Below are 13,262 nucleotides of genomic sequence, written 5' to 3'. Positions count from 1 at the left end.
CGAAACCCATTGACGATTGACGATAACAAAGACTGTTCTCCTCTGCACATGTTGGCCCTCCAAAGGCTGCGGCAAACGCAGCAGTCACCCGCTCGAGTAGCGAGAATATTCCCAACCTCGAAAACTGCTGTTACAAACATGCCGCCACACCAGCAGCTGCAACCCCGCCCGAGCCAATCACAGGCCCGCTCGCTGTCGTCACACAGTCTCCCCACCTCCACCGCTGGGAGAGGAGCCCCTCCTTCAAATCCCTCGACCTCCTTCTCGCAACAACCTCTTGCGCGGACAGCCCAGATTGCCCGACACCTCTCCACGTCCACCAGCAGTCAACCGTTCGACAAAATGGCCTACTCCATCCGCAAGGTCGGCGCCCCCTACACCCTCGAGCACCGCGTGTACATCGAGAAGGATGGCGTCCCCGTCTCCCCCTTCCACGACATCCCCCTCTATGCCAACGCCGAGAAGACCATCCTCAACATGATTGTTGAGATCCCCCGCTGGACCAACGCCAAGCAGGAGATCTCCAAGGACGAGCTGCTCAACCCCATCAAGCAGGACGTCAAGAAGGGCAAGCTCAGATTTGTTCGCAACTGCTTCCCCCACAAGGGGTACCTCTGGAACTATGGTGCCTTCCCTCAGGTATGATTTGGTCGTTGTTGTTGTGGCCCAACGGCTGCCTGAGAATATACATGCTGAAGTGTGATATAACAGACCTGGGAGGACCCCAACGTTGTCCACCCCGAGACCAAGGCCAAGGGCGACAACGACCCGTTGGACGTCTGCGAGATCGGCGAGCTGGTTGGCTACACCGGCCAGATCAAGCAGGTCAAGGTCCTCGGCGTGATGGCTCTTTTGGACGAGGAGGAGACCGACTGGAAGGTCATTGTCATTGACGTCAACGACCCATTGGCTCCCAAGCTCAACGACGTTGAGGATGTCGAGCGCCACCTCCCTGGTCTTCTGCGGGCCACTAACGAGTGGTTCCGCATCTACAAGATCCCTGACGGAAAGCCCGAGAACCAGTTCGCTTTCACTGGCGAGTGCAAGAACAAGAAGTGAGTTTTTATTTAGGCTGTCAAGCTGTTTTTGGTGTTGTAGAGAGCTAACAATGGGCCAAAGGTACGCCATGGACGTCGTTCACGAGTGCAACGAGGCCTGGGAGAAACTCATCACCGGCAAGGCCCCCGCCGGTGGTATCGCCACCACCAACCTTACCGTTGCCCACTCCCAGAGCCGCGTCTCCCCTGACCAGCTCCCCCCCTTGCCCCAGAACCAGGAGCTCCCCCCTGCTCCCATCGACGCCAGCATTGACAAGTGGTTCTTCATTAGCGGTGCTTCTGCTTGAATTGCTGAGGCGAGGCTTTAACAACAACACCCTGACAAGGCTTTTGGAGAAAGGTATATAGACAGGGGTTTAAAAGTTAGATATAGCCGGGTCGAACAAAATCAAAGCAGCGAATCAAGTCTTTTTGAGGGATGATGGATGAGTGTGCAGTGTTGTGTTTTGTTTGTTGTAAAGATATTTGAACGCCTTCCCAATGCTGTAAAGACAAGAATGGTATATGTGGTAGATACAGTTTCTGTACAGATTCCCTCTTCTTTTCCTGCCCGTTTTTTGTGTTGGTGTGTTTTTGATACTGTAGAATGCTTTAAGCAGCAGCCAAATCGTCGGCCTTTTGGAGAATACGGGAGTGGCGGTCGACCTCTTCGATTATGCTCTTGATGCCCATGTTGTCGGCGTCGATGTTGAGTTCCTTGCCGTCCTCTAGAATATCACGAAATCAATATCTTTGTCTGGGTAGAGGGAAATGGAGGGGCTTCTGGGTGGTAGTGAGGGGAAACATACTAAACTTGACATAAAGCTTGCTCGGGGCGGTGGAGGACCGGGGGAGCAGTTGGGTGGTGATGTTCATGCCCGAGGAGCGGGCGTTTGGTGGGAGGAAGGAGAGGAAGAGGCGGGCGGATTTGGCGCGGGGGGAGAAGGGGTTGAAGGCGGTTTGGATTTCGGTTATGAAGCGGGTTATCATTTTGGTGGTTGGGGTACTGGGTTCTTTGCGGGGGGCAAGTAATTGGGTCGGAAAAGCGGCGGCGGGGGGGGTGGGGGGGTTTGTTGGTGGTTAGGTGGGCAAAAATGTCGTGATAGTATCGGCTTGGTGTTGAGTCTCTGTCTACACTTTCGCTGTGGCGGGATGGGTTGCGGTTGGAAGATTCAAAACGGCGCTGGAAATGTGGGGCCATGTGGAAAACGGAGCTAGGGTGGCTTGAGTGGGAGTGCCAAGAAATTGGCCGTTTGGGGAGCTATGGGTGGTGGTGGTCTGGATTGAGTGACGTTGCACGATTGGATTGACTTGCACATGTTATTGCCCCAAAGAGAGCTTGACAAGTTGACGGTCCGGCACACGACAGGACACGGTACATAAAGACCAGATTTGCCTTTTTGTGCTCGAGAACACCACCTCCTACGAAAACTACACCAAATCAAACTGGGAACAATACCACCAGAATGGCAACAATCGACACCCTCTCCGAGCGGCTGTCCGCGCTGCAGGAAACGACCGCCCAGCTCCAGGAGCTGATCCACAGACTTGCCAATCTGAAGTTTGCGCCGGGGAGTGTGCCGCTTACAGCCGAGGGGGAGGTGGAAAGCGACAATGTAGCGACGGAGCTGAGCGCAGAGATTAGCTCAATCTTGAGGGAGGAGGAGGAAGAGCTGGAGTTGTTGCAGGAGGAGATCATTGACCTTCGAGGTGGGAGGCCGGGGAGCGAGAGCGAGCATAGGAAGCAGAGGTTGAAAGAGGGCGCGCAGAGGCTAGAGAATGAACTCAAGACGTATGTTTTTCTCTGTTAACACCCATCTACAACGAAACAAGTGGGCTGACATTGTGATGATAAATAACCAGCGCTCGAACAACCTTCCGCAAAGCTCAACTCTCAGCCCACCACTCCCTCCTCGCCGCCCAAAAACTCGAGCGCCAGCTCCTTGTTGCGTCTTATGCTGCTTCGGCTTCGTTGGCTAACTCAATTCACTCCCTCGCCTCCTCCTCCTCCTCCTCCTCTTCCGACCTAGCCAACCAGCAACAACAGTCCTCCTCCTCCTTAGAAGGAAACAAAGACCCCCGAACCCAACTCTTCACCCCCAAAGACCTCCTCCGCCACCGCAAGCCAAAACCCACCAACCCCAACGACGAATCCTCAGCCGTAGTCAACGCCTCAAGCGACCTCACCCTCTCCCTCCGCCGCACCCACGCCCTCATCGCCGCCGAGGTCCAAAAATCAGCCTTTGCCTCCCAAACCCTAGCCGAGTCTTCAGCCGCGCTGGCCGAACTGCAAAAAAACTACGAGGGGATCGACTCCCTGCTCTCCAAATCAAAAAACTTGGTCTCCACCTTGCTGACCACGCAAAAGAGTGATACCTGGTATTTACAGACTTCTCTGAGATTGCTACTGGTCACGTTGGGCTGGTTGGTGTTTAGGAGGTGGTTGTATGGACCGTTGTGGTGGGTTGTTTGGTTGCCGCTGAAGCTCAGTTACAAGACTACGAGGGGGGTGGTGAATTTGGCTGCTGGTGGTGGTGGGGGAGGGCAGGCGGAGATGGAGGTTGTGTTGCCCGGGGGGACGACCACGAGGGTGGTGATGGGGGGAGAGGAGAGTGTGCCTACTATTGAGGTTGCTGGGCCGGGGGTGGGGGAGAAGCAGAGGGTGGAAGGGGGAGAGGAGAGTTATGTGGAGAGTTATGTGGAGAGGGTTGGGAGGATGGTGGAGGATACGCTTGATCAGAGGGAGAGGGAGGAGGGGAATAAGACGGGAGAGGGTGCGGTGGAGGAGGAGGAGGAAAGAGAGCAGAAGAATCCAATGAAGAGGATGTGGGAGGAAGATGTTGACGGGGAGGGCGAGAAGCAACAACAGGTGGAGCTGGTGAGGGATGAGCTGTGAGTTTGCATAGCATTCTTAAGAGATAGTAATGTTGAGGTGGGGGTTTATCAGTGTCATATTACTGCAATACCTGCCGCCACCGTGTTCATGATGTGTAAAGACAAAGAAAGGCAGTGGCGAAACACAGATCTAGTAAAGAAAGAGGGTTAGAGTTGGTGATCATTTGAAAAGAGTCAATGACTACGTCAAAAAAGCAGAGACAAAGTCCATATTTCTATCTCAAACCTCTCAAAAAAAACATAACAATAACCCCTATTCACATAGCATACAACCTCCTAAAAAAAAAAATTTGCCTAACCCTATCCACTTATCACCCTCCCTTGAATTTCCCCCGTTCGGTTGCCCGTCATCATAGTCGTCGTCGTCAAGTTGTTTATAACGTATGTGTGAGTGTGTGTGTATGTTTGTTGTACAAAAAGTTTTGTACAACCCAACCGTGACCGTTCCCAAAAGACAATAATCCAAAACCACAACTCCAGAAAACACCAACCGCCATGAACCCCAATCCCAAAATCCCAAAACCATTTGTGCCCAAGTAGGTAGTTGTGTAACTAACTAACCCCCCCATAACCATATTTATTCTAGTTATTCATGTGTATCCCTTTTTCCCCCTTCATGTTCATCCCACCATCCAAGAAACCCAGAAACCTATCCCAAAAGCCAAAAAAAAAAAAAAGAAAAAAAAAGTCATCATAAATATAACCCAAACCCAAGCCCATTCATTCTCCAATCCAGTCCCAATGCCCGTTTTTGTGCACCAATACTTTTACAAAACAAACCCCCTATACCCTCCATAATAACCAGCGTTAGCCCATGAACCCGAGATCCCATCATTGACCACCCCTAAAAAACTTCCCCAGAGCCACCGCCCCAGCAAACAACATCATCATCTTTGGAATAGCCGCCGCATCCGGCCCGTCCTTCACCCCTCCTTTCTCTCCTGTCTTGTCCTCCCCTTCGGCATGCTGACTAAAAATCTTCGCCGACTTGACCTTCCTATGCCGACCCTTCTTCCTCAGTTTGCCCGACTTCGTACTCCCCGCAATGCTCCCCGTCTCAGCCTCCTCCACCCCAAGATGATGAGGCAAAGGATGATCAAAAAAACAATGCTGATTCAGCGGTAAACTCAATCTCTTAGACTGGTCTCCCAAAGCTCCACGAAGGCCGAGCTCAATAAACCTCGATTCTGTGCGCAGAGTGTTCAACCCAAGATACCCAGCTGTCTGGGGACGGGAAGTGGGGTGAGTGTGCTCGTGATCGTGGGGGGAGTCCAAGTGTGGGAGTCGAATTTCGTCGCCGAACGGGGTGGAGAATTCGTCAAAAGAGGGGCGGAAAGTGTCGACTGAGCCGCGGGAGATGAAGGAGGAGGTGTCGGAGAGGGTGGTATACACCGAGGAGAAGGTAGTTGTGGAATAGCGGGGATTGGGGTTGAGGAGGGAGATGTCTGGAGTGACTACTGGGTGAGAGGGGGATTCTGTTTCGGTGGTGGTAGTGGTGGGGTCGAATTCTTTGACGGAGATTACGGGTGGTGTTACCACGGGAGGATGCTGCTCCTCAGCGCCGGAACGCTCCGGCTCAGGCTCATCTTTACGGCCGAGGTCGGTGGCGGACCTAGTAATATCTTGGGGGGCTGTCGCTGTTTCTGTTCTTGTTTCGGCCTTCTTCACTTCTTCCGGCGACAATCCTTCGGGGCTGACTTGGACTTCGAATTCCTTGGCGAGTTCTTTGGCCACTTCGGGTACGATGGGCTCTTTGACAGGTTCGGCTTCGATTGTCTTTTCGGTTACGGGAGGAGAGACATCCTTAACGTTGTCGTTTGCCTGGACTTCGAGCCCGGCAGCGAGTTGCTCCTCAGCTGCAGCTTCAACATCCTGGCTGTCAGTCGGCACCGTGGTCGACTTTTCGGTTTCAACGTCGCCAGCTGCTGCGGGAAGAGACGCCGGCTCGGCAGCGAGAACATCACCGACGACAGCGGTCTCAGACACGGAAAGTCTGACTCTCTTTTCAGGGATGGGAATATCGGAGTCTTTGGTCCTCTTCTCAGGCACGACATGATGGATCGCCACCTCGACATCTGCGAACAACCGGGCTGGTCCCGGTTTCTCGATATCAGCACCGGTTGGCAAGTCTGCCGGCTCCGATGACTTGACCGCGGTCTTTTCTGGGATATCAGAGACCTTGCCCGGACAAGGAGCCGGCTCCGAGGACGCACCAATCTTCTCGGGAGCAGCCCCGTTCTTCGCAACCGAGTCATCATGCTTCACTCCATAACCGCGGTCCCGAGCAAGATATTCATCAACCGTAGCCTCAGAATGCTCAAAGTCAATCTCGGACCCCTTGCGAACCTTCTCGGGCTCCTGCCTGGAACCGCGACGCTCATCAAGATGCTCCTTCACACCAGCATCCGGAAACTCAAACTCAATATTGCTCCCGAGCCGCTTGCTCCTCATCTCGGCCTGGGCCTGGGTCCCATATCGCTCCCAAAGCTCATCCCGCACATCACCCTCGGGAAACTCAAACTCAATATTGCTCCCATCGGCGTGCTTGTCGGAACCGACATCATCAGGAATGCTCGAGTTCTGAGACTCTGCGGGCCCGTTCTCCTCAGCCGCCTGCTCAGTCCCCTTTTCCTCGGAGCCAGTGACAGCACTCGGAGCCCTTGTGCTACCCGTGTCTGGAGAAACTTTGTGCACGGCTCCCGGATTTGCACCGTCCGCTTGGGCCCGGTGGCCGTCGGGATCAGCTTCGGTCACGTTGGACTTGTCTTTGTGTGCCACGGGCTGCCCCTCGGCGCCGCGAGCGGGACCGACTTGGTTGCCGGTAGCCTGATCGACATCTTGACTCGAGGTTTTCCTGGCATCTAAATTTTCAGAAGCTTTGGGAGAATCATGATTCGGGGTCGGAGCCGGGTTCCGGAGTCGCTTGGTGGGGAAGTCCGGACGGCGCGGTATGGAACCTTCGGAGCCTGCAGTTTTCTCGGCACCGAGGTTTTCATAGCCAAAATCTTTTTCTGCAGTTGATGGGCTGTTTGTCGAATTGGCATTGCTGTTGTTATTGGGGGCTTTTGTTGTAAGTGGTGTTGGGGCGGATGTGGTTGGTTGAGGCTCGACGGGTTCGGACATAGTAAATCCGGGCCCCTGTGTTTGGCCGGGTTGCGCCACGCGTTGGTCTGGTTCCCCTTCTTTTTCGTCGTCTTGGACTGATGCCTCCAAAGCTGTGTGTTTGCTCGGAAGCTCTTCGGCTGCGAGAGGGGCGGGCAGTTCTGTCTTGGGCACAGCGATATCCGAGTCGTCCACCTCGGCCTCAACCTCGGGATCGAACTTGCGCACCGCAATGTCGTTCGTGCCCGAACTCGTCCGCACGTAGATGGGTGTGGTCAGGAGGCTGTGTCGGGGCGACGAGTCCTTGGAGCCCAGGCTCAGGTCTGGCGTTGATGGTGCAGTTGAGTACTCGTCAAATCTCGGACTCACATCACCCGTCAGAAAAGAGCTCGAGGTTCCCGACTTGGCGATGGGTTCAATGGCAGGGCTGATTGCGAATTCTCTGGCATCCTCAAAGGCTTCGGGGGTGTCCATTTTCGCCTTGGTGGGTTCACGGGCAGTTGGCCGCGATGCTGCTTCGTTTCTGTCGTCATTCTGGGATGATGTTATAGGAGCTTCGGCCACAGGCACGCTCCCTGCCGGGCGAGTTGCTGCACTCTCGTCTACCTCACTCGACGTCATCATCACGCCCAAGACATCGCCGCTAGTCTTAGGGCCAGGCTCCGGTGACTCTGACAGCACTTCCAATGGCGTTGCCTTGCTCGGCTCCGCTGGAGCTGCCCGATTTCTCCCACTCTGTTTGATCTTTTCGATCCCCTTTGCAAGAGTCGAAACATCGTTGGCACGGGATCGCCTGCGAAACAGAGAAAAGGGCCGCTTTGAAGGCTTGGTTTTGGCCGCAGCAGTCGGGGTTGCTTGGTCCTCGACAGTAGAGTTTTCCCCAGCCGCAGATTGGGAGCTGCGATCGCTCACTGCAGAGCTGGCTGGTGTGCTAGGTTGGCTGCTGCTGTTGGCAACAAATGGGTCATTGCTCAACTTCGGCTTGAGATGGTCGACAACCTTGACCGACTCTGAGGATCGACGACTGAGCGAAAAGATGCGCTGTACGAGTGGACGCTTTGGTGGGGACGGCTGTGGCGTTGGCTGTACGGGGATTGAGATGGGCCTGGCCAGTTTTGTGGGAGGAGGATTCAGGGGCGCTGGCGACGATGGCATTCTTTCGGGTGAGTGTTGTTCCCCTACGGAAACGTCTGACGGAGCCCGCTCAAATCTCACAGGGCTTGGTGACTGTCTGGGCGTGGGCGGTTGCGTTGGTGCGAATGATCGCCCGGATGCTAGTGATCGCAATGACACGAGTGACCGTAACGAGGAAGACGACTTGGCAGGCACTAATGGTGGCAGAGGGGTGGATGGCCGTAAAGATGAGGACGATTTTGCAGACGCCAACGTTGCGACGGGGGCGGATTGCCGTGCGGGAGTGAAAGGACGGATAAAGACCTCTTCTTCGTCAATATCTGGGATGTCGTCAATCGCACAGGTGTCCTCCAACACCCTGTCGATATCCTGCTGGATTCGAGCCTTGAGCCTCGAGAGGAACGTGGCCTCCTCCTCGGATGGCGAGGCAAAGTTCTCCTTGGTCCTCCCACGTTTTTCATGAGCCACAATGGCCTTGTCGAGAACCAGATGGCCTCTCTTGTGGGCATCGATATGGATGGAGATATTGTGGCCGCGAATGATGTCGCCGACACCTGTTTGGATGCGGTCGAGGACTGCTTGGATCGTTCGTCGCCCACACGAAGACTTGGAGCAGAGCTTGAATCTTGCCGGGTCTGTCAGCTTCCAGTTTGCGCCTTTCAGCTCGCGAATTCTGAACACGAAGTCATCCATATCGTTGACCTTGGCGTCGATCTCGTCCCTCGTCGCGGTAAGAATTCCTTCGATATTGTCGAGAAAAGCGGTGCAGTCGCGGGCCTCGGGATCGAAAAACAGCAAAAGACTGCTCTTGATATCTCTGTGGATGTTGTCGTGTAACGGGCCGAGGTTGTTGGATATCCTGAGTTCGATCTCGAGAGCGCCCTGGCATGAGTGCTGGCCGTCCTGTTGTCGGCTGAAGTGGTGGTCAAATTCCCTCTTCTTTGCATCCAGCGCTGTGTTGATGGCCTGGACACCCTTCCACAGCAGATCTTCGCTCATGAACAGTGTCAGAGGGGCATCTTGCTTGCTGTCGAGCGTGATGGACTTCCTCACCACAGGCACCCGTCTTTGTGGATTTCGGCTCTGGAAGGTCAGCTCGATCTTGTAGCCGGACACGAACTCAAAGGTTTGCGTGGATTCGATGAAGCGTGGGTTGGGTATGCAGAGAAGGGACAATGGTGCTTCCCGAGATGGATCTGCGACCTGGTCCTCTTCGGCTTCCTGGTCTGAGACGGGGTGGTCGAGCCACCTGAAGTCCGGGTCGTGCCTGCGGAGATAAAGACCGACGATCCTGTGGGTGGCCGATATGATTTCTTTGGTATGTCCAACCGTCAGGGGCTGCTTTTGGTGAGAACGATATGTCCTCTCGGCCCACTCGCCCCTGCCCCTTTTCAGGATCCGGAAGGTGAGCTCGAACCTTGAGGGCTTGGGCTCGTGACTCTCATCGGAGAAGTCGGTGAGGGCGCTTGAGTCTTTTCTGGTGATGAGCTCTTCTGAGCAGCGCTCGATGCGGCGCACGAGCCCGCGGCATATCCTGTTGTTGGCTTCGAAGGTAGGTGAGCTCGCATAGCTCCGTGCATAGCGAGATCGGATGAGGGGATCGGTGAAAAAGATTTCGACCTGGATCACAAGCGCTGGTGACCTGGAAGACTCCGCATTTTCTTCAGCTACGGGCGATAGCACGGCTCTCTCGTCCATGTCCAAGGTGGTGTGGCGCTGTGTCGTGGTGATGTTGATGGAGTCAAGCCTCGGGAAGGCATCGCCTGCAGAGAATCGCTTTCGTAGCCGTGGGGAAGGACGAGCAGCAGCGAGAAGGCCATCGTCCAAAGACGCAGAAGGTAAAGATGCTGGGGCCTGGCGGCTCTGTCTTCGTGAGTCCCACCACGCCATTGCCGAAGAACAGGAACGTGGAGACTATTTCTCCACTATCGCGGGGGGATCCTTGTGACGGAGGGGTTCGCGATGAGATGACAGAAGAGATCGGCTGGGATTCTCGAAGCACAGTGCAGCCTACACACCTAGGGAAACCATGTTTGTCGCTTTGTTGCTTGAGTGTGAGGGGTTAAACGCGATGTTGGATGAGAAATTTAACGATGATGATGATGATGTTAGACAGACAGTATGATAGAGACACAGGAATGAGAAAAGGCGATTGTGATTATCATTGCTGCGTAGGTGTTATCATATGCCCCTCTTTTTGCGAGAATAAAACTGGCGTAGACACATGTTTCCCTCTCTCTCTCACACACTCTCACTCTGGCCCTCTCCAACCGCAACCTACATATGCAATGCATCTGGGATAAGACGGGCTGCAGCCCAAGGCGTGCGCCCAGCCAGCCCAGCAATGTGGGCGAGATGTGGACGAGCTTCGGGAAACAGGGCTGGTTCAAATGTCCTCAAACCTGGCGGCCATGCATCAGAACCAGAGAGCCGCTGGCCGTTTGTGGCCGGACACGTCGTCGCAAGCCATCTTCGACGAAGGGGAACCATCCCATTGGGATCGCCATTGCGATTGCTTGCAGACGATGACATCGGCATTTTGCTTGGAGCCCTCGAGGGAATTGATGCCATTGTGCAACACCTCTTGGTGTAAAGCTGGCGTATGCCAATTGGTCTCGCGCTCTCCGGTTCAGCCCGGCGTTGCTTTCTCATCATGGAGGGTCAGCCAGCCTCTATCAAGGTAGCTGTGCCTCTGCTCTGTTTGGAGGGTGTCCTGTGAAACATTGGGCCCGTCACTTCTCAGTCTCGCTCGGGTCGTTGGGCTTTGGTGGCCGTTTGTCCGTGGGCAAGTGGAAAGTGCGTGATTTTGCATGACACTACTCTGGTAGCATCAAGCAATTGGCGATGTGTCGATGGCATCCCTTCCCACGTTACGTCTCATTCGGCACAACTGTGCATGTTCCCAATCGCCGCGGGCTAAAATTCTGAAATCCGATCAGCGGGGTATCCCGGGCCCGCTAAAATTCGGCAACGCCAGGCCGTTGCGGGGCTTTCTGAGCAGCTGGGTGACGCCAGAGCCAAAGAGGAAAGGCATCAGCCGACGCCGCACAGGGGGTTTGGAGCTTTTTGCAGGGTGGCTGCATGTCTGGAGCTTTGGTTATCAGATGCTTATCAGCTTGTTTTTCCTCTGCTCTTGTTCTATACCAAGTGCTTGGTTCCTTGTCTTGAATAGCTGGAGAGTTTCGAACCCCTAAAAGCTGATCACCGCCTTGTCAGGCACCAAACTGGAGTTGCTGGCGGAGCTCAATTGCAGTTTGTTTACATTTTGTGCCATCTGAGGCCCGCAAAAAATGTCGCTGTTGTCTAGCTGCTGCTTAGCTGGACACGTGGGGGTCGCCACGGCCGTTGAGATGCTTCCGTAGTGGGGTCCTGTGCTTACTTTAACCTCAGCTTGACAGCCGACCACAACCTGACCGTGATAAATGTGTTCTGGACCTCTTGGAAACTCCATTGGGTTTCTGTTGTCTGAGGGATAAAACACTTTGCGGATACTTTTCCCCTCCTGTCTACCAGCATCGCAACAAGAGTCTGCGGAGCGGTCTGCCGGGCCGAAAACGAGATAAACGAACGAGCCCAACCGAAGAGAATGAGGATCCTGTCAATGCTATGCCAGATGTTCATTGACGATGCTGATTTATGAATGTACAATTCTATACTCCCAAGGCTTGGGCCACACACGGGATGCTCGGACGATCAATTATGCCAAAAAATACTTCGAATGAGGGATATTGGGTGCAACCTCTTCGAAGCAACTTCTCTTCGAGCTCGGCACACTGAGGTGGTCTTCACCGTGGGCAACAGAACCGGTCATGCTGCATCACTTCATCCCTACCATCGACGGTCATCTCCAGCAGATGGCATACTTGTCTTCCAAATATACCGACAGCCTCGTGATATGTTGCCTTGCTGTTTCATCATTGCTCGAATCCTCAAGGGGCTGTTGCCAACACGTCTAAACCGAGTAGGGTGACAGGTGACTTATTGTGACATGTACAACTCTGAATATCATAGAGCTCAAATCAAATCCGAGTATCGTCGAACGGTGATATTGAATTCATCCGTGACATAGCAGGGTGGTCAGGTCTTAAACTCGCGGCATATTTAACATATATCAGCCGATGGTTAGCAACTAGAAGTCCGGCATCTTCTTTGCCACCTATCACCCGGTCACCCAGCAAGGCCCCAACTCAAACAAAATGAAGCTCACCATCGTCCTCTCCATTCTGGCCACTCTAGCTAGAGCCTCGCCAACTCCACCAGCCGACGCGGAGCGCAGCATCGACCTTAATTACTGGCCTTGCACCAACGGCCTCAACTATTACGGCCAGACTCTTGTTTCGACGGGAAAGTCTTTTATCTACTCTTCCTAGGTAGATAGCTACCGATAACACATCTCCAGGCCGACCCCGCAACGACATCGTCACCTCCTGCGCGGGAGCTCCCTCCTGGCTTGCTGCTGACAATTTGGACAACGTTCTCTTTCATTGCGGATTTGCGAATACAATCAGTTTTGTCATGAGCTGTGGGGTTTTGTTAATGCTGGGCCTGCTAATAATGATTATTGTGGCTAGATGGGGATAATGGGGGTGTCTTGGGCGGCGGAAGAGGTTTGGTGGAGGATGGGACTGTGTCTGTTGCTTACCTAGGTGTTCAAATTCAGCATTTGGCTGGTGCTATCGTATGATACCGGTTCCTGGATATTTTTGCGCCCACCTCGGTGGTTGTTCTTAATCTTGCAACACCCGCATCAAAGATACACAGACGATTTATGAGCTTCCATCTGTTATTGGGTTCCTTCCTGTCAGCCATCAATACCTAGTTGCTGCCGATGATACGAAATAAAAACCACATGAGTTTTGTGTCCTGTAGCTCAGTGATAATGAACAAAGTGACTCAAATTGAACAGACCACCTCTCTATGACGGAAAAGCCATGGCCAGGTCTATCTTCCGTCCACCACACATGGATTTGGAAAATGAGTCTCGCTATCCTAAAACTCACTTCTCAAGTGACGGATGATTATTTGGAGTTTTCAGACCGAGGAAACGGTTCTCGAAACACCTAGACCGAGTATGGTGAAAGGTAGGTACCTATG

General features: G+C 53.8%; 4 protein-coding genes across 4 annotated transcripts; 2 read left to right on the top strand and 2 right to left on the bottom strand.

Moving 5' to 3' along the window:
• Positions 1-48: 48 nt before the first annotated feature.
• IPP1 (Inorganic pyrophosphatase) lies at positions 49-1,372 on the top strand (the record flags this gene model as incomplete). The annotated part of the gene is made up of 3 exons (XM_062885192.1): positions 49-639; positions 712-1,055; positions 1,120-1,372. 3 exons carry the CDS (start codon positions 49-51, stop codon positions 1,343-1,345), a joined length of 1,161 nt encoding a protein of 386 aa, XP_062748140.1. The 3' UTR covers positions 1,346-1,372.
• Positions 1,373-1,482: 110 nt separating this feature from the next.
• Positions 1,483-2,285, bottom strand: QC762_107820 (uncharacterized protein). Its single transcript, XM_062885191.1, has 2 exons — positions 1,847-2,285; positions 1,483-1,765 (listed from the first exon to the last, which is right to left on the bottom strand). Coding segments are annotated over exons 1-2 (393 nt in total). The 5' UTR covers positions 2,239-2,285; the 3' UTR covers positions 1,483-1,764.
• SEC20 (Protein transport protein sec20) lies at positions 2,178-3,933 on the top strand (the record flags this gene model as incomplete). The annotated part of the gene is made up of 2 exons (XM_062885190.1): positions 2,178-2,829; positions 2,901-3,933. The coding sequence occupies exons 1-2, from the start codon at positions 2,504-2,506 to the stop codon at positions 3,931-3,933; spliced, it is 1,359 nt and encodes a 452-aa protein (XP_062748138.1). The 5' UTR covers positions 2,178-2,503.
• An 830-nt stretch (positions 3,934-4,763) lies between these two features.
• Positions 4,764-10,058, bottom strand: QC762_107800 (uncharacterized protein; the record flags this gene model as incomplete). The annotated part of the gene is made up of 1 exon (XM_062885189.1): positions 4,764-10,058. One exon carries the CDS (start codon positions 10,056-10,058, stop codon positions 4,764-4,766), a length of 5,295 nt encoding a protein of 1,764 aa, XP_062748137.1.
• Between the last annotated feature and the right edge of the window lie 3,204 nt (positions 10,059-13,262).

Source organism: Podospora pseudocomata (genome assembly GCF_035222375.1).
Source record: "Podospora pseudocomata strain CBS 415.72m chromosome 1 map unlocalized CBS415.72m_1, whole genome shotgun sequence".
In the NCBI taxonomy this organism is placed as follows: domain Eukaryota; kingdom Fungi; phylum Ascomycota; class Sordariomycetes; order Sordariales; family Podosporaceae; genus Podospora; species Podospora pseudocomata.
The sequence above is the reverse complement of the archived record's forward strand: the minus strand, read 5'-3'. Positions and strand labels throughout refer to the sequence as shown.